The 27424-nt window shown below is 38.6% G+C and overlaps 1 protein-coding gene across 1 annotated transcript in view; it reads right to left on the reverse strand.

Moving 5' to 3' along the window:
- Positions 1-19922: 19922 nt before the first annotated feature.
- Positions 19923-27424, reverse strand: part of CALCR (calcitonin receptor) — a 108062-nt gene continuing 100560 nt past the window's right edge. The window contains exons 11-13 of the mRNA XM_049894761.1: positions 26871-27089; positions 24268-24309; positions 19923-20294 (exon numbers count right to left, since the gene is read on the reverse strand). Coding sequence (XP_049750718.1) covers positions 20058-20294; positions 24268-24309; positions 26871-27089 — 498 coding nt within the window. The 3' untranslated portion in view covers positions 19923-20057. The remainder of the gene's footprint in view (positions 20295-24267; positions 24310-26870; positions 27090-27424) is intronic.

The following is a 27424-nucleotide window of genomic DNA, read 5'->3' on the forward strand; positions in this document are numbered from 1 at the left end:
CTTAACCACTGTGCCACCAATGCTCCTCCCGACAGGGTAGCTGGTATTAATCCATTGTTATTAAACTTGATCGACCATTTGATAATGAGTAGAGAATATTCTGAAATCTTTTAGGTGAAAAATGAATCAATACTTCAGTTAAATACTTGAAATGAATCAATTTTGTTCTTTGGCAGAGCCTGTCTTGTGATTTTTTTTTTTTTTTTAAGAGAGAGAGAGAAACTCTGTGTCAGATATATTTAGACAAACATTTGTCCCATGATTTGTCTCCTTTATGAATAATTTCTTTGTCCTTATTCAATTTTGATAAATATCATGTTCTATACCCAAAAAAGCACAATGTACAAATGTTTTGAGGCTCAGCAATTACAATTTTTCCTTGTTGCATCACAGTTTCTTGTTTCTGATGGTTCTTTTTACGGTTACAAGACCTTTCTTAATGACCACGTACTTCTCTATTTTTGCTAAGACCTTTTATCTTGGGTGGCCTGACCTTGCCTTGCCTTCCTCTGCTGCCTGGATGGATAAAGTTTTTTTTTTTTTTTTTTGGATAGAACCAGTGACCAGTGGTTTTTCTTTTTACCCCTGCTTACAATGGACATGCCATCATGAGGGACCAATTGCTGGAGAAACACATTATGCCTGGTAAAATAGAAAGTCAGTAAAAAAACAGGGAGACCCCATAATGAGATAGCTTGACACAGTGGCTGCAACAATGGGCTCAAACATAGTAACCACTGTGAAGATGGTGCAGGACTAGACAAAGTTTTGTGCTGCTATCCATTAGGTCACAACGAGTCACAGCTGACTTGATGGCACCTAACAACAACACTGCACACAGAGTGCTTTCTTAATCTTAAAGAAATTACCAGAAACATATCCCTTTTAAATTTACAATATTCTTTAAAAAATTATTTTATAGATGACTTCACATTTCCTAAAGATTCCCAAATTATGTGTACTTCTGTAATTCAAATTATCAGGAATAGAGAGTCATTCTTAAATATAGTACACTTGAGAACATTTTTCTCCTGACAAAGAAAATGAAGGCTATATAAATTGTGAAGCAATTTGTTATTTTGATGCTGTGTCAAAGCAAAAGGTTAATTATAATGCCTTTTAATCCTGTTTTTAAAAAAGCTATCCACAAGAATTTGTTTTATGTAAATAGATTTAGCTTGTACTCTCAAAATGAGATTCTAGCTAAGTATTCTTGAAAGATTTTACCTTAAAAAACATTTTTTAATTTTGAAGGAGGGTGAATATTGTGAAAACTTTGGACATGTTCAAATTTAAAAGAAAAATTTGTATTGAAAATGGAAATATTAAGAATATTGAGGGAATATAAGTAATATACTCTCTAAAAGCTGGAATCTAACCCACCCAGAGAAATAGTTTCACAAATAACTTTTGAACTAGAAGGATAAACCTAGGGAGCAGAAAAGCAACTGAAGGTATTAGTAGACAGCAATTATATTCAAATCTCAAATGGGAGATGGATTTTAAAAAATTAAATTCCATCAAAATCTTGGGAGGCAGTATGTCCTGTCTGTCCTACTTTGATGAATAATGTTTTCAGTCCTGGCTATCTTGTTACTCGAGAAATGTAGGCAAAATGAAGGGGGTTCAGAGATAAGTAGCAGACATGATCAAAGGCCTTGAAAACTTAATCCACAGGAAAAGATACAGAAACGGCTGACAGCCTGCTTAGGAAGGCTGGACAAGCTGTCTGGGCAGACACAGAGGGGATAATAAGGGTCATAGAAAAAAGTTAATGTATCCAGAGAAACACAGCACAATTGAAGAAAAGGTAAAGTGTAGTAGAACCAGTTTCATTAACTTTGCTACAACAGGAACTCAGTAGAATTGTGGGAAGGACAAGATGTACAGTTAAAACTATATAAATGAACTAATAAACACATGCTAAGGATGAGCTTGACCTCTTCATATTTGATGCTGGGTGAGTGTCTCAAAAGTGTGTCTGTGACTGGGGTCTATCATAGCCTCACAAGAATTAATGGAAGATTTGCTTTCTCCTACCATCCACGCAGTCCTCAAAAATGGAAGCTCTGTCTTTCCTCCAGTACCAGCCCCACAAGGTGTTCCAGTGCCAGGAAGCTGTGCAGACAGAGGAAAGGACATCTTTATTTAATTTCTCTGGCTAGATAGGGCACCTTTCTGAGTTTGGGCAAAGGTCTTGTTGGCAGCAGTGCTGGAAATTAGGAACAGGTAAGCTATGCTCAAAGAGCCCTGGTAATTCAGTGGTTAAGTGTTTGGCTGCTAACCTAAAGGTCAGCAGTTCCAACCCACCAGCTGCTTCATGGGAGAAAGATGTGACAGTCTGCTCCCATAAAGATTTCAGCCTTGGAAACTCTATGGGGGCAGTTCTACTCTGTCCTTAAGGGCCACTATGAGTTGGAATCAACTTGAAGTCAATGGGCTTGGTTTTTGGTGATTTAAGCTATGCTCTGGAGTTCCTAGATAATGCAAGTGGTTAACATGCTCCGCTGCTAACCAAAAGATTGGAGGTTAGAGTCCATCCAGAGGTGTCTTGGAAAAAACGTCTGGCAATCTACTTCTGAAAAATCGGCCATTGAAAACGCTATGGAGCATAGTTCTACTCTGGCATACATGGGGACACTATGAGAACTGACTTGATGGCAACTGTTTTTTTTACTAGTAAGCTATGCTCCAAAATTTATTCTGTACTTCAGGTTTTTGCATGAGATCTTTTTAGCCAAAAGAGAAGGTTAACAAAGCCATCATGACATTTTAGTGAATTTTTTTTTCATATTGTTGTTGATGTTAGGTGCTGTAAAGTTGATTCTCATTCATAGTGACGCCATGTGACAGAGTAGATTTGTCCGGTAGGATTTTCTCGGCTGTAATTTCTACTAAAAGAAGCCTTGGTTACGCATTTGGCTGATAACTGAAAGGTTAGTTGTTCAAACCGACCGGCCACTCACTCATCTATGCCAAAAAATTTGGAAGACAGCTACCTGGCCAACTAACTGGAAGAGATTCATATTTGTGCCCATTCCAAAGAAAGGTGACCAAACAGAACATGCAAATCATGGAACAACCTCATTAATATCACATGCAAATAATATTCTGCTGAAGATAATTAAAAAATGATCACAGTATATATCAACAGAGAGCTGCCAGGAATTCAAGCTGCATTCAGAAGAGGATGTGGAATGAGAGATATCATTGCTGATGTCAGATGGATCTTAGCTGAAAGCAGAGAATTCCAGAAAGATGTTTACCTGTGTTTTATTGACTACGCAAAGTCATTTACCTGTGTGGATCACAATAAATTATGGATAACTTTGCAAAGAATGTGAATTCCAGAACACTTAATTGCTCTTGTTAAGAACCTGTACATAGACCAAGAGGCAGCTATTTGGACAGAACAAGGGCATACTGTATGGTTTAAAGTCAGGAAAGTTGTACTCTAGGGTTGTATCCTGTCACCATACTTATTCAATCTGTAAACTGAGCAAATAATCCAAGAAACTGGACTATATGAAGAAGAACAGAGCATTGAGATTGGAGGAAGACTCATTACAACCTGCGATATGTAGATGACACAGCTTTGCTTTCGGATATCGAAGAAGACTTGTGGCACTTATTGATGAAGATCAAAGACCACAGCCTTCAGTATGGATTATGCCTCAACATAAAGAAAACAAAAATCCTCACAACTGGACCAATAAGCAACATCATGATAAATGGAGAAAAGATTGAATTTGTTGAAGATTTCATTTTACTTGGATCCACAATCAACGCCCATGGAAGCAGTGGTCAAGAAATCAAAAGACGTATTACATTGGGCAAATCTGCTGCAAAAGACCTCTTTAAAGTATTGAGAAGCGAAGTTGTCACTTTGAGGACTAAGGTGCACCTGACCCAAGCCATGGTATTTTCAATCACCTCATTATGCATGCAAACTGGGCAATAAATAAGGAAGATCGAAGAAGAACTGATGTCTTTGAATTATAGTATTGGTGAAGAATATTGAATATATCATGGACTGCCAAAAGAATGAACACATTTGTTTTGGAGGAAGTAAAGCCAGAAAGCTCCTTAGAAGTGACCATGGTGAGGGTTCTTCTCACTTACTTTGAGGATATATTGTCAGGAGGGACGAGTCCCTGAAGAAGGACATCACACTTGGTAAAGTAGACGGTCAACGAACGGGAGGAGAACCCTCAATGAGATGGATTGACATGGTGAGTTCAACAATGGGTTCAAACATAGCAACAATTGTTAAGTTGGCACAGGACCAGACAGTGTTTTGTTCTGTTATACATAAGGTCACTAGGAGTTGGAATTGATTCAACAGCACCTAACAACAACAATAATCTTTACTGGAATGGAATGCCAGGTCTTTTCTCATAGGATCAATGGGGAAATATTTGGGGCTGGGTGAAGTTTCCCCTTAAAATCAGATCAGTTCTCAGCTCTGATGACCATATCTATGGGCACAGGGGCTGGGGTATTCCAGCCCAATTATTCATTAACTCCACTTTATTGGTGACAAATTTTCCAACCTATGGACAATATGTGCAATTCCATTTGCATCTCAGTTCTCCTCTGTGTAAAAAGGTGATGATGGGTTTAAAACAAGCAACCATGTTTTTTTCTTGATAGTACATTCCTTATCATAGCAAAAATGGTGTGGACGTGCACTGATACGCCAAATGCTTTCTTCTGCCCAACATTTTCTCCGGCTGAGTGCTTTAGAAGTAAGGCAAGGGGGAGAGTGGGTCTGGGATTCTTCCCGCTGGCTAGAACGCAACACTGACTATGACTCTGCTCATGTACTTTGTACAAGGGAACACAAGCAGGAGATAGAAGGCCCTCAGCTGGCCCAAAGCTGGTCCTTAGTATATTCTTAACAACACGATTCAGATTAAAGCCCTGCCAGCTGGTAGCACAGTGGTTAAGAGCTCAGCTGCTAACCAAAAAGTTGGCAGTTTTAATCTACCAGCCACTCCTTGGAAACCCTGTGGAGCAGTTCTGCTTTGTCCTATAGGGTCACTATGTGTTGGAATCGACTCAATGCAATGAGGAATTTTTTTTTTTTTTTTGTAGCTGAGAGCAGAAGAGGCACAGCCCTTGTTTAAAGGTATTTGGGGCCTGGACTCTAGACTGGAATGGAGGAATTTTTATCACTGAGTTAAAGAGTTGAATAAGGTTCTTTGTGATTAGGAATTAGAACCAGAGTCTTACACTGTGAAACACTTGGAGGCTACATAAAAAGCAAACGGGGTTATAGAGAGGAATTGCAGACCTCGGAACATTCTTGCAGACATGCAGATGCAGTCATATTCACTGATCTCCTGCTAATGTCTTTTTAGAAATACGATAGACTCTTGACATGGTAGGCTTTAAAATATACCATTTGAACTACTCACAAGCAACCCAAAAAATCAAAGAGGTGTAAGTTTGCTGAGGTAAATATTTGAGTTAAAACTTCCTCAGGATGGATGAGGGAGGGTGTTCCTTAGCATGGGTAGTGCAGCAGACACCGTTTTGGGGGAAAAGGAGAAAAATATTAAATTATTAGAAACTGCTACTCAAAGGAGAACCCTCTACCCCACTGTAGATGATGCTTAGACCTATAAGTTGAGGGCATAGCCTCATGGTGTTTCAATCTTCGAAAGGAAGCATGTAGCAGGAGAAGTGTGGTGTGGATTTGTGCTAATAGCTCTGGTTGGAAGGTTGGAGAAGGAGGGGAGCCCACCCTGACCAATGCTTGGACCACTGATACAGGACAGCTGGCTGGTATTCTGAAGGCGTTTAGTGCAACAGGTGCTGGTAGTGCTGAGAAAAGCTGGAAGATGGAGCTGGAGCTGGAGAGGTTGTCTGTTACTGGAGGGATGCTGAGAGAACCTAGAAACAGAAAAGAAGTCCCTTTTCTCTTCTTCCCACCTATAAAACATCAGCCTATGACTATCACCGGCAAAACTTAATTGGAATCTAGTTGGTAAAGGAATCTGAGACGTAGTTTTCAGAGTTCCAAACTCAGCATCTAGGGCAGAAAGCAGAAGAGAGAGATAGCACTGAGGGACAGCCAATAAGCCACACAGTGGTTCTATTCCATCACCAGAAAGATTGGTCAGCTTGCCCAAAGTCACAGCTTAGAAGTTGAGGAATTGGAAACCTTAGGCAGGTGTGTTGTGATTGAAAAAAACAAAACAAAACATATCTTTTTCATTGATTTCAAGTTGTTTCCAAATGGAGAAAGTGTTCCAATTTTAATTTGTACTTATTGAAGAAATTAATCAACTCTTTTTAAAAATGCATAATATCTCAATGGTTGCCCAAATGTTTATTAATAGTATGCTTTATTGTTGGAATTGAGTGGGGAAGAAATTTTTCTTAGATGTTTTGCAACATAAACCACTGGAATAACTCTAGTTTATTTCTTTTCCAAATTTGAATGTCGTTTTATGACTATAAGAATAATAGATGCTTACTGTGAAAAATCAGAAAATGTCAGAGGAGTTTAAAGAAGAAAATAAAAATCCAATAATCTAGTCCATCAACCAGCGGTGACCTCTGTTAACATTTGGTATTAATCATTTCAGTATAATATACTGTAGAATGAAACTATTGCTATATATTTATATGCCTGAAGTGTGGTCATTGCTAAGGAAACACTTCATATGGTTTTAGAATTGTAAAGCCAGAAAGAACCTAGTTTCAGATGTGGAAACCAAGACAGTATGGTAGGGGTGAATTAACCAGTAAGCACAGTATTTACTGGTTTACAGTAAGCAAGGTACACACTTACTAAGCTATAGTCAACAACTTCACATGGGTTTCACCACATCTTTGATTATTACTGCTTATTGGGTAATCCATCCCTGATGTGGCAAAGCTAGGATGAGAACACTGGTATTGGGTCTCCAAATCCATCAGTAAGTGTGACAAGTCCTCCTCGATTTCTGTAAGCAAGGTTGTGCCATCTGCATATCACAGGTTCTTAATGAGTTTTCCTCCAATCCTGATGCCATGTTCGTCTTCATATAGTCCAGCTTCTCGAATTATTTACTCAGTATACAGAGTAAATAAATATGGTGAAAGGATACAACCTGACTCACATTTTTCCTGATTTTAAACTATGCAGTATTCCCTTGTTCTGTTCGAATGACAGTCTCTATGTCTATGTACAGGTTCCTCATGAGCACAATTAAGTGTTGTGGAATTCCTATTCTTCATTCGAAATGTTATCCATAATTTGTTATGATCCACAGAGTCAAATGTCTTTGCATAGTCAATAAAACACAGGTAAACATCTTTCTGCCATTCTCTGCTTTCAGCCAAGATCCATCTGACATCAGCAATAATGTCTTTCATTCCATGTCCTCTTCTGTATCCAGTTTGAACTTCTGGCAGTTCCCTGTTGAGGTACTGCTGGAAACATTTTTCAATTATCTTCAACAAAATTTTACTTGCGTGTGATATTAATGATATTGTTCGATAATTTCTGCATTCTGTGGATCGCTTTTCTTTGGAATATGCACAAATATGGATTTCTTTCAGTTGGATGACCAGGTAGCTGTCTTCCAAATTTCTTGGCATAGATGAGTGAGCACGTCTAGTGCTGCATCTGTTTGTTGAAACATCTCAGTTGGTATTCCGTCAATTCCCAGAGATTTCCTTCTTGCCAATGCCTTTCGTGCAGTTTGTACTTCTTCCTTCAGTATCATAGAGTCTCGATCATATGTTACCTTGTGAAATCGTATAGGACTCTGGTATTCCTTCCATCTTTTTTTGATGCATCCTGGGTTGTTCAATATTTTGCCCATAAAATCCTTCAAAATTGCAACTCGAGGTTTGAATTTTTCTTCAGTTCTTTCAGCTTGAAAAATGCCGAGTATGTTCTTCCTTTTTGGTTTTCGAACTCCAGGACTTTGCACGTATCCTCATAATACTTTACTTTGTATTCTTGAGCCGCCCTTTGAAATATTCTGTTCATCTCTTTTACTTCATCGTTTCTTCCATTAGCTTTAAAAAAGCTACTCTATATTCAAGAGCAAGTTTCAGAGTCTCTTCTGACATCCATTTTGGTGACTTGCCATAGATACCTAACAGCTGAAATTACTATCTATAAAGTGTTCTTCTCTTGGAGCGTATTATGATGTTGAACGTATTCTTTAAAATTCTGCCAACTAGTAATTAATGTAACTAAAGTAGGAATATTTACGGAATGAGAAATTGCTTTTAGTTGACTTTTGCTTAGGAAGAATGATTTTAAAACATCTGGATTCTGTTTTCTTGGCTCAAGTTCTAGTTTATTATGTTGCTTTTTTCTCTTGTAGGTGGCAGTATAGTGATTCAAAGAGTAGGATGTAATATAAATGTGACTTTCCCTTTTTTTTATATCCTTATGAATAGAGAATGGGAATCTAGTCTCAATTTTTAAAGGTGTGAATTATTCAGAGACTTTGTAAATATTTAGGATTCAGTAAAACTGAACTTGCTTTTGGTTGCATACTTATGTTTGTAATTTTGACATTGCATCCCTTTTAAAGGTAATATGTGTATATTTGATTTATGAGCATTCAAAAATCTGCAAACATTATGAATTAACAAATATGGAAGAATTTTAAGCATGAAAAGTGTTTCTGTTAATAAGAATAGGAATTTGCCTTCAGTAAATGAAGTATGACTTGGCTTGTCTCACCGAGAATCTTTTGGGAAGGCTCAGGATTTGAAATCCTTGTTCATCCTCTATTTTGCTTCATGTTCCTTTTAGAAAAAATTCCCTAAACTGCAATCTAAAGAACATGAGAGGTGGGCTGGTTCTCTTCAGACTACAGTCCTGGTTTGGTTTCCTTCCATTTAATTGATTTTCCAGATCTTAGGTGGAAACAAAGAAAGGCCACTTTCCCCTAGTTAGGGTATCTTTTGCCGCTTACTGGGTGTGTGACATTAGACAATTTAGCCTGCTGAGCTTTAGTTTTGTGACCCATAAAATGGGAATGATATCTTCCTGGTACAAATTTTGAAGGGGATTAAATGAAAAGTGCATGTAAGGTGCTTAGCATTGTGTGTGACCAAAGCAAAATCTCATTTATCATTATTGAAGGAACTCTTCTGATTTTTTCAGATGCAGATGTGTTACTCACTCCCTCTGTAAAATATACTAAAGGATGCCTATGACATGCAGAATCTCATGGCTTGAAGCTACTTTAGAAAACAGGGTCTGGACTAGCAACATCCATATCATTTGAAACGATCACCTGGCAGCACCTTGTTAGAAATGCAGATTTTTAGTTCCCATTAATAGACCTACTGAATAGGAATCCCCACGTGATTCATAAACACATTGAAGTTTAAGAAGCAATATGATAAGTATAAGTAGTCCCTGGATGGCACAAACAGTTAAGTGCTTGGCTACTAACTGAAAGGTTGGCGGTTAGAACCCATCCAAAGGTGCCTTGGAAAAAAGGCCTAGACCTAGAGATCTGTTTTGAAAAGTCACATCATGAAAACTCTATAGCAGTGCAATAGATCTGTTTTATATGGTCTTTCTAGCCATGATCTTGTAACTCCCACAAAATGACTGTCTGGGCCACAATTTTGCAAGGGACTGGTCAATTATTATGCAAATATTGGTTCAGAAATCCATCCAATAACATTGCCTGACTTGTGGTCCACTGAGGCATGGATCACTTCCTGGTCCTGCTGGGAGCCCATGCTTTGAAACTGATAAGGAGTTTGATTATATGAGGGCCAGTCCCACAGAAATTTAGGGGGGCCTTACTACCATTGAGAAGACTTTGGAGTGGAGTGTGTCCTTTAGGCCTGACATTCCTGTGTTGAGAACCTCCTAGACCCAGAAGAGAGAGCTGAGCACCCTCAGGCAGGAGGCTTGCTGGCTTAACAGGGTGACTCCAGGCACTTGTTGGCAGAGGTAAGAGAGTAGCAACACCTGCCTATGCAGAGCAGAGGCCTGAGTGTGCCCCGTGCAGGGGTTGCACGCCCTTCACCCCTAGCAGCGTGGCAGAAGCCACAAGGGGCCTTGGTCAGCACTAGACCGGGTAACATGGCAGGCCCGAGTATCGTGGCAGGAGCTGACCACAGAGGCCTGGAAGGGCCCAGCGGCAGAAGGCTTGGGAGATTCTGTACAGGGGTCTTCCCATAGTGAGGCAAGGCCTGTTCCATCTTGCTGTGGTGAAGCTAGTACCATCATTTGGAATAAGAAATGAAACCATCTGTGCCCCCATGACCCTCTGCTTCTTACTTAAAGCTCTCTGTGTTGGGGAACATTCCCCCCCGCCACACTGCCCCCCCGCCCTGACATTACCATTCATTCCTATGGGAAAAAAAGAAGTGCATGTAATGAGCCTTGGTAAGCTTTTGCTCAGGGCTTAGACATACGCTCTAAGAAACCAATTATCTTAGTCAGGGTACACTGTGATGTTAGGACTACTTCAGGGGAAAGAAGAATTTGTTTTAAGAATACAGGGAAATCTTATGGAATTCAGTTGTTGGAAATACAGCCAAGACTCTAGAAGGAAAGTAATCAGGCAGCTATTTTTTCCCACTTGTCTCTTCTGCCCCACCCCCCCCCACCCCTTCTCTCTCTTTCTCTGGAAGAGTCATGGTGCCTTGTCTCTATTCTCTCAAATCCTATTTCTTATTTATCAATGTGCATATGGCTGAAAATGGCTGCCAGCTCAGAAATCTTTGTGCAGTTGTATCTCTGACGTCCTCAACAGTTTCTGTCTCTTAGTTAAAATTTGTGTGAGAGAGAATTTGATTAGCTCAGCTTAGGTTAGGTGTATGCCCATGGTCCCAAGAACTTTTGCAAAGAAAGTGAGGGTGCCTGGTATAAACATGGCTGCCAAAGTGTGGGTAGGAGACAGATTTTCTTAGATGGTGTGGATGAAGAAGAGGTTGTGATTGGCATGTTAGTCCAACAACATATACACCCCATTCTAGAATGGGAATAGAATTTCTCCACTTTGTGAATGCATGAGGTGCCTTCTTTTATTCCATTTTTTCAACACATATACTAAGTGCAGGGGTAGGTAGGTTATTTCTTATTCACTCATTTGTAGATTGCTGCTATGTCTTTTGTTTTGTTTTCTTTGTTTGAGTGCCTCAGTTTTACCCTCCATGACCACATAGCCATGATGTAAATTAGATGAAGAGTTATCTTTCCTATGTGTGTTTTTCTATTCACTGAGTTCCAGACTTTCCCTCTGGGTCCTTTTTTTATGTTTCAGAACTATTGTCTCCTATTATTTCTAATATTCCAGTGAACTGGAGGAGGGTTGTTGTTGTTAGGTGCCATGGAGTTGGTTCTGACCCATATCAACACTATGTACAACAGAACAAAACACTGCCCTGTCCTGCACCATCCTCACAATCATTGGTATGTTTGAGCCCATTGTTGCAGCCCCTGTGTCAAATTATCTCCTTGAGGATCTTCCTTTTTTTTGATGACCCTCTACTTTACTAAGCATGATGTCCTTCCAGAGACCGGTCCCTTCTGAGGTCATGTCCAAAGTAAGGGAGACAAAGTCTCATCATCCTTATTTCTAAGAAGCATTCGGCTGTACTTCTTCCACGACAGATTTGTTTGTTCTTCTGGTAGTCCGTGGTATATTCAATATTCTTTGCCAACACCATAATTCAAAGGCATCAATGCTTCTTTGGTCTTCCTTATTCATTGTCCAGTTTTCGCATGCATGTGACATTACTGAAAATACCACGGCTTGGATCAGGTGTACCTTAGTTCTCAAAGTGACATCTTTGCTTTAAATACTTGAAAGAGGCCTTTTGCAGCAGATTTTCCAATGCAAGACATAGTCTGATTTCTTGACTACTGCTTTCATGGGTTGTTGATTGCGGATCCAAGTAAAATGAAATCCTTGACAACTTCAATCTTTTCTCCATTTATCAATACATTGCTTATTGGTCCAGTTGTAAAGATTTTTGTTTTCTTGATATTGGGGTGTAATCAGTACTGAGGATACCTGCTTGCTCCTATAGCACATATCAACTGTGACAATTTTTGAGTCAGACAAGCATAATGTCCACTTTGCAGGTCTGTCTCTCTCACAAGATGAGGTACAGACCTTGGTGTTTATCCCAGGAAATAGCCCTGTTTTTATAACTAATAGATTCCTTGTTGTTTTAATAAGCATTCTGTGCTAACTAATGAGGCTGAGCATATCTTCAAATGCTTGCTAACCTTTTGTATTACCTCTCTATAAACTACATGTCCATATCCCTTCTCCGTATTTTTCTTGTTGATTAACTAGAGTTCATTTTATGCTCTAGAATTAATTTCCTTTCAGTTTTATCTCCTATTTTCTCATCTATATATTAACTTTTTCAATAGTGTCCCTGTTGAACAGATACCTTTATTTTAATGTAAAAAAATTGAATTCTTTTTTTTGCCCTCGGTGTATGCCATCTGTTTAAGAAATCTTTCCCTGCCCTAAAGCTGTTTTTTTTTTTTTTTTTTTTTTACATATCAGTCTTGTAAAGGTATAGATTTATCTTGCACAATTTGGTCTTTAAACCCTGTGGAGTCCATCTTTTTATGTGGGATTGTCTAACGATCCAGTTTGAGCTTTCTGGATGAATTGGAGCTAATTTTCCCCATAAACCAAAAAAAAAAAAAAAAGACCCATTGCCATCAAGTCGATTCTGACTTATAGAGACCCTATGATTTTCCCACATCATCTACTAAACAACTGTTTCCCCCAATTTGTGGTGCCATCTTCGTTATATATTGTGGAGCTTATTGTATATCTCGGAAATATTTTAACGTAGGAAGTAACTATCCTTCAATGAATTTGATAGAACTTATCTGTAAGGCCATCCAAACTTGTGGTCTTTGATTACTTATTCAAGTTCTCTATTTTGTGTGTGTGCCAATTTTGACCATATATATATATTTTTTTCTTTCCTTCTAGAATTTAGTTGTTTCATTAAGGTTTTAAAGTTTGCTAGTGTATAGTTATTTATAACGATCTCATTGTTTTCGTATTCTCTGTGGCTTTCCTCGTTGTCTGGGTTCTCTCTCCTTTTTATTATATATTTGTTTATAAGCATCTCTCTCTCTTTTTTATCACTCTTGCCAGAAGCCTTTTTCATTTAATGTTTTTTTCAAAGAACCACATTTTAAATTTGTTGGTCTTGTCTATTTTTTTTAATTTCATTTATTTCAACTTTTAAACTCATAATCCTCTCTGACGTGTGTTTGCTGAATTATTTGAGAACATTTAATTCTGCTATAGAAGACAAGAAAAACAAATGGTAAGAATGGATAATAAGCACTGTATTTTTACACAAATAATGCGTGCCTTCTACATTTGTTTCCCAGACATGCCCACCCCCCCTTTTTTTTGTAAGTACGATATGCTAATTTGTTTTTACAGCAACATGTAAAAAAAATTTGGCATAACAGCATTTATGAAAATACCTCATTGGGGGAGGGTGTGGCTGGCAAACAAACATAAAAGGCTCGTGTTATTTCTGTAAAAATATGGTAGGTTAGTAACTGCGAAGTATGTTATATATAAAGTAACAGTGCACATGTGTGCTTAACATAGGCTACTCATGTTTGTTTACTCATATTGCTTTTTAGTTATCCAAATCTCTATCTTCTCCCTAAAAGAGAAAAGCTGTAGCTTGTTTTTAATGCTGATCTCCTCTCGCCCCAGTCTTGTCAAAATTAACAAAACTTTTAGTTTTGGGTAGTTACTTAGAAATCTTAAGTTCTTTCTATCTGAGATCTTTTATATATCTTTAATTCTGGAGGATTTTTTTTTCAATATTTCTTCAAATATTTTCTCTTTTCTGTTTCCATTTTTTGTCTCTTCTGGGACTCCTATTATCTAGATATTGATAATTCCTCCTCTGTATTTCTTAGTTTTTCTTTTCTGTTTTCTATCTTTTTGTCCTTTCTTGCTTCCTCTGGGAGAGCTTTCTAATCGTCTGACTTACTAATTAATTTTTAAGTTATGTCCGTCTTATTAATTTACTTATTTACTTCAACCATTGCGTTTTTCATAACTAGTATTTTCACTGGGTTCTTTTGTATGATTTCTTGACCTTTTCTTATATTGTCAATATATTTACGTAAGCTCTTCAATATATATTTTCAAGCTTAATTCGAATTCATCTGAGTTTCCCAATCACACTGGCAGAGAGTATACTTTGTTTAGTTTGTTAGCTTTCTTTTGGAATACTTGCATTCTTCAGATGTCTAATTATCTTGGCCTGTGAGCTCCAGGTCCTGCTCCTGGAATAATCGGTCTGCTACTGTCTATTGAGGAATGGCCAAAGGCCAAGACTTATCTTTGTGGGTCCTGGTGAATTTAAGGAGAGTGGAGGGAGTAAGTCCTGGAGTAAAGACTCATTCATCATAGAAGTATCCTTGATATTTCCCTATGCAATTATTCCACCAGGAAAATTGAAACCTGAACACTTTTAAACCTTGCAGAAAAAAAAGCCCTGGGACAAGACTACCCCCTATATAATAATCCACCAGTCATGCAGAATTGGAGAGGAAGGAAAGGGGGGAATAAATGCCCAGGATCTCTGCTAAATGCATACTTCTTTGTTTTCATAAACTCCTTACTCCATCAGGGTTTTTATGCTGCCTTCAGAGAATCCCATGGACACTGGCAGTGGTAACCAGACCTGTTGCCATGGCAATGTCTCAAGGCAATGAAGAGAGTCAAGAGCAGAACATCATAAAACACTTTCCTCCATCCTATTCTTTACTGTCTTTGGCCTGCAGCTGCTCTCTAGATCACTTACCCACCTCCGCCCCTGTTCAGCACACACGCTTGTTCAAGAAGCTTAGGGTATTCTTGTTTTTCTTTCTTTTCCTTTTTCCCCCATTAATTATTGATTCTTAAAATGCATTGTGCTCCCCTTGCTTCTATAGTTTCTCTAAGAATAATATTGGGAGTGGGAGTTAGCAGCCCTAATTACTTTGCCATCATGGCTGGCCCTACAATTTCTGCAGTACTGTGTCTTTCTCAGCTCTCTTCATTACTTGGTGCATAGTTGAATGGGTGGGTATTCATGATCAGACCCCAATTCTTGAAAACTAACAAATGGAAGACTTACTATAAACAGTAGCAAGTTCAATCCTGCTTATTCTTCTCCAGCTCTTCAGTAGACCTCAAATGAGGCCTGATGTGACCATTGAGAGTCCATGAAAAAATTTTCCAAATGTGTTTAATTTCCCAAATATTCCCACAAAGACCATATTCCAAGTGGAGATGCTGGAAACCAAGACCATGTGTGAAAAACCTAACAAAAGAAATCACTACAGAAAGAACCCCTTCTTTTCTGTGTGATTGTGGACTGTTGTTTTTGTTAGGTATCATCTAGTCGATTTTCGACTCTACAGTGACCCCATGTGACAGAGTACAACTGTCCCAAAAGGTTTTCTGAGTTGTAGTCTTTACAGAAGCAGATTGCCAGGTCTTTTGTCCCTCAGAGCCACTGACCTTTCAGTTAACAGTGGAGCGCTTAACTGTTGCACCAAATTGTGGAATAGTTGTTCAAATTATCTTCCACTTAGTTTTCTCACCACTAAAAAGGACAGGTTTATTTGCTATAAAGAATAAAAAAAAGAATAGGTAAGCTAATATCTATAGATTGATTTATATTGAGTACAAAGTGTCAATGATTGATGTTTGTCTTTTTTTGCTTTTCTTCCTAAATCATTCCTATTTAAGGGATACTCTCCACAGCTTTGGTCCCAGGATATCTTCTCTTGATGCACAGAAGCTATAAGGCATGAATGCAGTGGGAGAAACTACATCCAGCAAAATGCTTGCCACCTTAAGACTAACCACATGCCCTGGTGTGCAATAGTTTCCCTAGTTTGCAGCTGGGTCTCTGTTTAGGTGTAGGACCCCTGCATGGGAGACCCATGTGCTAGCTTTGATCAACAGTCTGGCAGGGCTGGATGGAGACAGATTTCCTGATCTATCCTGAAGGTTGCTTTTTCATTAAGGACACCTCAACTAGTTTTACTGAATATTTATTCAAAGCTTCACTAGTAATACTCTGAGATTTTGTTTGGAGGCAATGTATCCAAATTAAAATAAGACAATAGGCCTCTTAAACAAAGAAGGCTGCAGAGACATGCAGTAGCATCCCTGGTTGATGGGTAAGGGGGAGGGTATGTATTTAATATTTAGTGTCAGTGGAAGGATTTCTGGGAAAGTTAAATAGAGGGCATGGACTTTCTGTAAATAGACATTGATCAGTGAGCTCAGAGACTGACTGGTCAAGGTTTAAGATAATGGAAAATCTCTGAAGTCTTTCAGAGGTGCTTGTTAATCCAAATGGGGAAAGATATGATATTAGGCAACCTTCCTGGCCTAAGGTAGTTACAGTGTCAGTGGTTGTGTTTTCTCTACTACAAAGATCCATAGTATTCAGAAACATTAAACAGATGTTACTTCCATGTCCCAAAGAATAAAAAATAGTGTCAGTTCTTAATTTTCAAATGTGATTCTCTACCTTCCTTTGCCTTGATATACACATCATCATTTTTTTTTTTTTTAATGTTTCTAGTTATTGCTTTCCCCATCCCTTTCCTACTCTTGTTCCCCACCAGTTATCTATGGGTTAGTTCTGTAAAGCCAGTTTTACACTAGTTAAGCTAGGAGTGGAGCATCTTCCCTCCTCTTTCAAAAATAACAAATAGAGTTCCCTTCTGAGTTCATCTGATTGTCTTTCTAAATATGGCTTCTACCCCTCTTTTTATGAATAGTCTTACTTTAAACTCTGAAGTGTTAACTCCTCTGAGAAACAATTGAACTTTAGCCAATGGAAGAACCACTGTTTTAGTCCTTGTTGTAAAGAAAATGAGTCCCAGCTAAGCCTTTGTATAGAGATCTTGTTCTAAGAGTGGTCTCTTATAACTTCAGCTCTCCTGCCCAGAAAAAAAGAGGAGGGAGGATCACACTCAGCCTCCACCCCCAACCACGTGTGTCACTTTCTTTTTCTGTCCCGAAGATAACAGTGTGTACGATTTTAACGTAATGGCTCACTCAGTACTTTTAAATTTTGTCATCCCTGAATCAGCAAAGAAGCAGTTGCCACTGCAAAGTAATTTTCCTTGGTAATGGCCATTAATAAATGCTCATGTATGGCCAAAAGCAAGGTATATGAAATATCTACTGAATAAATAAGTAATGAATGTATGAATAATGAGAAGAGATGGATCCCCATGATGATAGCATTTCTATCATGTCTTTTCTAATGCCTTTCCCTCCTCAGGAACCATAATAACCACGCACATCAAAAGGCTTATTTTGAATCAGTCTGTAGTAGGGATCAAAGCAGGTGAGCAGCCAACCATCTGAGTACAAGTTACCCTCTTGGAGAATCTGATTTTATGGTACGATGAAAAATTCCTTTTGTTTTTCAAGGCCACGAGGTTAATAATATCTACTTGTATTGCCCTCTGGGACACAAAGGGAAAGATGTGGTCCTTAGGTATCCTTTCTGGAGAAAGAGTTCTCCAGATTTCTTGAGGCCAGCAGTTTTGGATGTTATCATAGAATGTGAAAAAAGAATGTGAAGAACCTACAAATTGCTTCTGTTCTCCTTTCTTAGTCCAACACAGTTCTCATTTAATCCTCATTTTTTCCATTTCAGGCTTTCTAAAACCAGAACCCAGTGCCGTCAATTTGAAAATTTTTCCAGCAGTGGCATTTATGCATTCTAATGGTATTTAATTATTTGCCTTTTATCCAGCCTTAGTCTCTCTTCCGAACTACATTAAAAACCAATGATTGTAACAATTCTAATGATCTGATGTGATGTGAAAATATTGGACAGCTCAAGTCTAATCCCAGAATAATGGAAAAAAAAAAAAAAGAGCAATGAAAGGTTATGATACTTTTTTGCCCTAATTTCTATTCTGTGCTTTCCAAACTTAGGCAATATGGATTGACAGTTGTATGTGGCTCTTGCTTTAACAAGGGCATGAGAATACTGACACTGAGTATATAGGCAAATGGAAGACTGAAAATGGTTGGTTACACTAGTAAAGATGATAGCCTTGACATTTTTGTACACAGTTACTTTTGATTGTCTTTCCCTCTTCTGCAGTACAAGTAAGACGAGATGTTAGCTGCCCATGGCTGAAATGAATAAGAGCATGGAATGAGCAGGATGGATGAATTAATGAATGGAAAAGATGAAGAGTGTGTATCTTTAAAGAAAATACACAAATACACATCTTTTTTGCTTATAATATAGTCTTTATTAATTTTCTGCATATACATAACAATTTTGGCATTATGCGTAATTCTATAATAAGCTATTTTGTTTTCTTGATATCTTGCTATAAGCGCAATATACATCTATAATATCTTAGCAATATATTATAACATTAGTACTAGAGCTGCCAGAAATACTCTGTTTTCCACATTTGTAAACACAAACACGAATAGCACTACACAAACACTTATTGGAAAAATACCTTCTTTTCGACTCCCTTACATTCAGTAAAGGAGACATAAACTATTTTTTGTATCCAAAATACATTTTCATTCTGGAAATATAATTTTCTTTGGGTGCATTAAAAAATATAATCAGAACAAATCATTTGATTGTCTTTCCAAAGCTTACTCATTCTTAAAAGGCAGTGGCATAAGATGACACAGAGGAGACTTGAGATTTGGAGGGTTTCCCTGTATCTCTGCATTTCTCTTCCACACCTCATTTAGCATACAAATTAAATAATGGAAACTCTGATTACTGTTGCGAATTCACAGATTAATTTCAGGTGCCAGTAATGATGATCCTGGTTTAGTCAGGGATTTTTGAAGAAGAGAGATGTGGGGATATAATATTGGGTTTTAATGAGACACTCTGCTTTTATATAACATGAATTGATAAACAGTTAAACTTGTAGCATTTCCTTTTTTTTCTCCCATTCTGCTAATAGCAGCAAACAAGAGGTCAACTACGAACTAATTCTAATTAGCCCTACTGAGTCTTCCTGGATAAAACAGATCTTGTTAAGCTTTGAAGCTGGGTGGAAGGCAGTTAATGGACTTATATGGAGTCTTTTAATTACCAGTCTTAAACAAATTTATCTTGTGCTGCTAGATAGCACCCGGGGCAAGAGGTAATTTGCTTTAGAAACCTCGGAGTGATTTGCTTTATAAATTCTGGAGCTTAGGAATGTGGAAAACTCTTTAAAAAGGGTATTCTCTTCCACTAGGAATTATAGTTTTGTGAAAAATTTAGCAATGGATTCTTTCTGACCTCTCGATTTATAAATGTCTTCTCAAAGCACATTCAGGGTGAAGGCCAATTCCTTACAGCAGTTAGGGCCTGCCCAATGGACAGGATTATCCCAAAACAAGCTGAGCCTACAGTACTAATAAACCAATTAATGAATTGGCCCAGATAATGTTTTCAGCAAATTAACTTTAAATTTCTTTTTCATTCAAGCATTACATCTTCGTGCCAAATACAGGGCTTTCCCCCCATACTCTTGTCACCTTTATTTTAGAAAGCCACCTTGCCTTGTGCAGTCGACATAGTGTAGATGGTAAAATCTGAGGAAGGTCAGAAATGATTGAAGTAAGAAAAATTTAAAGATCAGATCCATAGTTCAATACAGAAATACTCTAATTAAAAATTTAGAGTTAAAAGGGAGAAATATTGACAGTGATTTTAATTTTTCAAAGGTATAAACGGCTCAGGATTAACACAGAGGACCCTGTATATGAGCTATGTCAATTTAATTGCGTTTTTCTTGGATACCTTGCTCTCATTACTGTGATATCCATATCTAAGTTTTGGACGAATAATAGAGCTCACAAGTAGCAGTGGGAGACTCCATTCCTAAACTGTCTCCCAAAGCGATAGTGCCAAATACAACTTTCCTCAGATTCACTATGGACAAATTCACTTAATAATTCTTTACGAATGATAAGCTTTGCTTGGGGTAGGGGTGGGGGGAAAGGAAATAACTTTCCCCCAGGAAGCGAAGGCTCAGCGATTACAAGGCTGTTGTTGTTTCATATTTAAGCAGCTGACTCTTGCTCAACGATTTCCAGGCCGATGACCTCGGGGCCTTCCCCGCCATTTTCGTTGGCCGCTGCGTCTCGCGGCTGCAGATGGCAGATGAAAACGGGGATATTGTCATCGTTGGCAACCGGTGGAGCGACGGGCGCCGCCGGGCGGTTGTTGGGGCGGCGTCCCCAGCGGTCGTCCCACTCCATCTTAAACTGCGCCCAGTGGCGCTTCACGGTAGCTTGGACCTGGAAAAAGAAAAAAAAAACGTTGTTTTTCTACAGTTGCCAGAAGTGACCCGAGCAAAGTTTATAAGCACACTTCTTGAGGTTATCAGAGGTTAAAGGAGGTAGAAGTATAATTCTGATCTAAAGGAGCTGCTCTGGATATATCGTGGCTGGGCAAGACACCATCTTGGAAGAAGAATTTGCAAACTACACAGCTGAGTTACCTCCCTAAACTACCATTGCCAAGGTTATTTGATAATTTGAGCAATGGTTTCTTCTTAGCTCTCATATTCAATGGATGAAACTTGAGTTGGTTTCATATTCTATGTAACATATATGTCATATTAGGGAGAAAAGTTTAGTAAACTTTTCATGTGCTAAAACCCCGGAGAAGGTAGACGTTCTTATCTAAATCTTACACCATATGTATGCAAACCATAGGACAGTTCAGGATTTTATGATATTGGTCTCACACTGTGGATTTTCCCTAATCCAGCATGGCTTGAGATGGTGTGTGCCCAATAAAATTCTATCCTCTGGTTAATGGAGTGACAACATTATAAGAATAAAATTTCAATCTTTTTCTGTTTAAAGTCTTCTAATATGTAAACAAACTTAACAAACGTGTCTTATAAATTTCAAAACAAATAAGAATATCATATACTATATTGAACACAAGGGGTGGAGAAGACATGAAAGTTAGGGAGCTCTGTATTTATCTACATAGTTAAGAAGATGTCAGACCATCAAGAAATGTCTGTATTTCTCATGGGAAGGAATCCTGCGGTCCCTGAAACTGTAGGAATGAAAAGGGATTTTGGCAAGTTACTACAGGAAGTTGCTGCAGTAATGGTGCAGATACTAGAAAATTCTGTCTTTCCTTTACTAGCAGCATTCTTCTCCAACTGAACCCAGGAGTCAAGGGTCACGGTGGGAACTTCTGAAGACTGGAACTGAAAAGAGGATTTGTTTCTCATGGTCATTGTCATAGCCAGGAAGGCAGAGACAGTGGTCTCTGGGTTTGAGTCCCGGTTTGTTTGTTGGATTTTTTTTTTTCTAACTTCTTAGAATTTTCTCCTTTGTAAGAAACTAATTCAAAGAGCTATTGGTAAGATTTATTAGGATTATTTAAAGCACCTACTGTGGTGCTTGGTTCACAGCAGTATTAATTTTCCTCTTTTTTTCATACTCTCTCCCCATGTTGGCTCCCAAGGATTTTCTAGTCAATGGGGCTGGACTGAAAGAATCAAATATCTCCTTTATGTCTTTTTAGCAGCTTCAGGCTCCTATCTGGCTTGTTTTTTTCTGAGGACTACTTTAGTTGAAAGTTGACTCATGCAAGTGTCTTGCCTTCTATGGTTTTCTAAGCACGTTACTAAAAGTGGTACAGATATGACCTGTAATATGCATAGAGGGAGAAAGATGGGGAGAGGGACAAGCTGCAGGAATAGAAGAGGCAGAGGTAAAGAAGAGTAAAACAGTGAAGAGGAGAATCAAAAGGCTCAATTAGGACAGTTTGCCTAACTACATTTAGTGCTGAATAACTGAGTATTGACTAGTTTATTATTTTAACTCCACACAGTGCCTTTCCTGCAGGAGATGAAAAACTCAACAAGTAATCCATTTCCTCCTCTTACTTAAATCTTATGAAAATCCAATGGTGGAGCATGGATTTACCTCCTACAGGCAACGTCCCGAGACAAAGCCAACTGACAGCTGCCATGGATTGAACATCTCTTAAATACCAAGACCAACCATATAGTTAAAACTTGCAGGGGTATTTGGAAGTATCCAGGGTCAACAGGTAGACAGGCGCAAGTTTACAATAAGTTTGCAAAAGTGCCCAGAGAAAAAAATCCGAAGTCTTTGTTTTTGTCTCATCTGTCATTTTAAAATAATTCCCAGCAGAGTATTCATGTGTGTTAATGAAGTATCCAGAAAGCATGAGGTCATAGGGTTTGAAGTCTATTTTAATTTTTAAAAATTTATTATTACAGAAAGTTTTGTACTCCAAAATTATACTTTCATTGTACTCCAAAATTATAACCTACCTTTTTGTATGGAGATGGCAATCTGCTTCATTTGGTAAACCATACATACAAAAACAGGCCCTTAGCTGAATGTAATACACAGTTCAATAATTATAGTTTAATAAAGGTGATTATCTTCTACAATACCACAGGTTGAACTTAATGCTGCTCTGATATCAAGAATTGACATTGAATCTATTTGAAAAAACAGGGAGATTTTTATTCCCAAAAAGCATCATAAGGGTTATGAGTTGCCAATGGGTTTAGCATGGCATACAAAATTTTGAATTATATACATTCATTACTCATTATAAAAGCAATTAACACAAATCAATTTACTTTTTAAAAATTATATCAGGAAAGTTTATTGTTCCCTGCTGCTGTCGAGTCGATTCTGACTCATAGTGACCCTATAGGGCCTTGGTCTGATGGCTGGAAGACCTAAGCATTAGACCTAGCTCTATTATTAACTTTTTTTTTTTTTCTGTAAGGCTGGTATATATGATCCTCAGTTTCTACATCTGTGAAAAAGAATCTTCATGGTTGAATTAGAATGGTCTTGTCTTTCCAATTTCATTTCCTGTTAAATTCATTGTAAGTATCTATAGTTATGTACTAAGGTTCCTAGGTGGTGCAAATGATTTGCACTTGATTGCTAACCTAAAGGTTGGTGGTTCAAATCTACCCAGGGGTACTGGGGAAGAAAGGGCCCGGAAATCTGTTTCCATTACGATTATAGCCAAGAAAATCCTATGGAGCAATTCTACTCTGTAACACATGGGGTCACCATGAATCGAGGAAGGAAGGGAGGAGGGAGGGAAGGAAGAAAGGAAGGAAGGAAATGCACTAATGGAAAGTGAGAATTGGAGCAATAAAAACCTTGGGTGTGATGTTGAGGATGGAGATGGTTGACAGGTTTCATGCAGAACAGCAAAATATTTTAGGTATGCACTAAAAATTATTTAAAGAATAGAAAGTAAATTAAATAGCCAGTTGGTTAAGATTGGAAAAATATTTCTAATTCCTAACAGGAAAATAATATCTAAATCTCTTAAGAAAATATGATTTGCCTTGGTATAGAATTATTTACTAAGGAGAAATTAAGACAAAAAAGACCAAAGTTATGTGGTCCTAGGAAAGTGTAATAACAAACCTCCATGGGGGAATCATAAGCATAACGTAATGAAGGATAAGAAGAATTAGTTAATTGAGAATTAGGAAATTTGGATTCCAGTCCTACTTATAACCACACGGCATTTTTCAAATTCAGTTTCTCATCTGAAAAATGAGTGGGCTTTCTAATTATGTTTCCTGAAGTCCTGGAAGTTCTTTGGAAGAAATTCTGGAGGCTAGAACACCTCCATTTTTATCTGTTTTACAAATTGGGCTTCCAGGAAAGACTTTTTGGATGAATGCGTACATGGCTAAAAATGCATGAAAACATTGGCCATACGTATCTCTAGATTCTACTGATCTAAGTATTCAGATAACAAGTTATTTACTGGCGAATCCTTTTTAAGTCTTACTTGTGGGGTGATTTTTTAAATGTTGAATAAATGGTTTGATGCTGGCACCAACCAACTGGGAAAGGAGATAGTGAACCAGTACAAACTGGTTGGAGATCACTCTGTCCTAGCAAGGGATGTGGTCTTCCAAAGCAAACCGGGACATGACTTCTTTTTCTATAGGCATGCAGAATAACTTTCACTATTGCTCCTGGGGATGCTGACCAGCTCAAGTTGCAACCCAAGAAAATTAAAACTTATCTGCCTATCTTGGAAATACATATGATTGTACCACACACCCATAGATAAGATTGGGATAAAACACAGTCCTGGTAGCCCTGAAACCCTACATGGTAAAACAAGGAAGGGAGATCAAATGAAATGTGTATGAGGTCCTTGGGAAACTGTAGAGTGTTGACCTCATGTAGACAGGTGACGTTATTATATAAAATGCATTACCTCCTTGTTCCAGAAGCAGTAGATAGAAGCCACAAAAAATCCCTAAAGAAGAAGAGGAAAAATAGAGTTGAAATTATTTTGTGTGTACTTTGTTATATCGCAATCAGTATAGATAGACTGTTTGGAACATTTCTCTACTGCAATAGCAAGTCAAGTCTGGATGAAGAAGTACAAAATCAAGAAAAAGAATTACCTGAGACTCATAACCAGTGCTGAGGTACAAGAATATTCAATAAGAAATGTATTTTTCTTGTTAGGATTCTCTCATGTGGCTAAAAGGACAGCTCTAATAAATCTGGTTAATACAGTGCCCCCTTTAACATGGAGGTTTACAGCAGAGTAGGCTGATTATAGTGGATTTGAAAAGAGTTTTTCTGCTTAACAAAATTAAGCTAAGACCATATAGAGTTTACTAGAGAAATCTTTAGACATCTTCACCAGCACAAGTGTCACTGTGTACAGTGTAAGCATGGTGAATTAATAAGGAAAGCCTGGTGGCATAGTGGTTAAGTGCTACGGCTGCTAACCACAAGGTCGGCAGTTTGAATTCACCAGGCACTCCTTGGAAACCCTATGGGGCAGTTCTACTGTATCCTATAGGGTCGCTATACCCCACCAAACTTCATCTCTCTAATTAGGATAGAAACTGAGTGACCTCTGAGGTCCTGGTCACTACCCAGAAGAGTCCTTGTGCCCAAGCTTTAATTATCTATAGAAATGGCCAGGGCAATGGCACCAAAAAAATGAAAAAACAAGCCCATTGCCGTCAAGTTGATTCAGACTCATAGCGACCCTGAAGACAGAGTAGAACTGCCCCCCAGGGTTTCCAAAGAGTTGCTGGTAGTTTCAAACTGCTGACCTTTTTGGCTGACCTTTCAGTTAGCAGCCATAGCCCTTAACTACTGTGCTACCAGCACAGATAATTAAGACCAACCCATAGCTTTCTTTTTAGTCTGTTAATTTCAGTTTCCTCACATTAAGCCTCAGTGGTAAGAAATAAAACTAAATTGAAATTTATAACAAGCACAGCAAACTCTGGACTAAGAGGTTGTGGCAGGATCACCACTGCCTTGAAGCCTCCTATGCCCCAATTCACTCTCAACATTCCAGCACTATGCTGTCAGTGGTGCTCTGGATTTAGGGCAGGGTGAATGGAAATAGGGCAGTCAATCTCCTCTCCTGTGTGGCAGATGCTTGGCTGCCTAGGACAGCCCCTCAGAGCCCACTTCATTCTCTCCTACATGAGGAGAGGCCTGGCCATGCTTCATCATATAGTCACTGACCTGCCATGGATTCCTGACATCTCTATGACAAATGAAGGGTGACAGAGCGAGAAGCTTGGGTGGCTCTGTGCAAATTCAATATCCCTCATGGTGAACACATTCAACGTTTATTTATCAAAGGAATGTCTGGCAATTGCTGTATGTGTGACCAGTGAGAACATGCCTGGGTGGGACCAGCTGAGGGCCCTAGGAGTAATGGGAAAGCAGGCACTGAAAGAAGAAGCTGGAAAGTGCCTTGAAAAATTTGTTTTTCTTCGTAATTTTTGGCTGGGCCTGTTGAATTGGAGGCTATAAGATACGATCATGGGATAAGATCATGGGCTAAAGTTAGACAGATCTCCTGACTTTGCCACTGTTGGGAAGTTCTATTTCCTTATCTGTAAAATGGGCATAATAATATTTACCTCACACATTAAGTGCTTCATAAATGGCAGCTTTGATTATTTTTTATCAGCCCATGTAAGAATGTCAGGCATTCCAGTCACTGGGGTTTTCCCTAACGTTGCCGAAGTGGCTAAACTGGCAGGTACTGACCTCTCTAATTAGGGCCAAGGCAGCAAAATGAAGTAATTGGAAACTGGGGCCTAGTTTAACAGGGATAGAGCTTCCAGCTTGGGGTTCAAGAGGAGGTATTTCATAGTATGACACAAACATCTGTTTCTCTTCTGTCAAGTTGTCATGGCATTAGAGAATGTGTTTATAGTAATCCACGTTAGGAGAATGATAATTGGCAATGATTATATTGGTTTTCAAAACTTCCTTCAATAAAGCAAAAACAAATATGGCACTTGAAAGACTGAGGAAGGAAGGGAAAATTTGATAAAGGATTGTGGGATTAAAAGTTCTGTCGTCATCACTGTGTTCTACATCAGTTTGTTGAAAAATATTTGTCCTCATAAAGATGTGTTCTCGAAACCTTCGCTTCCTCACTTTTAAGATTCAAAGAATAGGCAAGAAGACAGTGAGAAACACAAAGAGGGCTGTACTGCTTCTGGGTCAACATGTATTCTGAAGGCTCCTTCTAATCACAGTCACTAAACCCACTGCCACTGAGTTGATTCTGCCTCATAGCATCCCTATAGGATGGAGTAGAATGGCCCCATAGGGTTTCGAAGGCTGTAATCTTTAAGGAAGTAGACTGCCACATCTTTCTCCTCTGGAGTCACTCATAGGTTTGAACTGCTGACCTTTCAGTCAGCAGTGGAGCGCTTAACCACGGTGCTACCAGGGCTCCCAAACCCAGACAAGCCCCAGAAAATCGTTCTTCCTGTACAAACTAGCTAAACAAGTAGATGAATAAGTATCTCATGGGGTCCTCACCTGGAAATGGATCAGAAAGTGCATGAAATAATCATAGATCTTCCCAAGTATCTTGTTGGATGGCTTCCAGGGAAAGACCACAAACTGGACACCCAGCAGTGGCACAAGGAGCAGAGTGGATCGCACAGCCTTCAGGTACATGCGGGCATCTGCCTGACGGGTCTGCCTCATCTTGGTCACCAGCACACGGACGATGTTGAGCAAAAAGAAGAAATTCATCTAAAAGAGACAATGTTATAAGCAAATCACCCAGATAAGTACTACTCGAAGACACCGACGTTCCTCATTTCTTGTTTATTCTGTGTGGGGAACAGATGTCCCCTGTGTAGAATGTCAGAAATAGTACAATTTACTCAGCATTCCTGGGACACCACGCTTCAATGTCACCAAAGCCCTTTTCAGACCTGTATTAATATTTTTCTTTTTTAAATGAGAAAACAGTTTTTTTTTTCCCCCCTCAGAATCCATTTGATGGCAATGGGTTTGATTTTTTTTTTTTTTTTGGTTATATGTAAATATATTAGGTTCCACTCAAAATGAAGAACACTTAATCT

The sequence above is a fragment of the Elephas maximus genome, chromosome 8 (genome assembly GCF_024166365.1).
Source record: "Elephas maximus indicus isolate mEleMax1 chromosome 8, mEleMax1 primary haplotype, whole genome shotgun sequence".
NCBI classification, from domain to species: domain Eukaryota; kingdom Metazoa; phylum Chordata; class Mammalia; order Proboscidea; family Elephantidae; genus Elephas; species Elephas maximus.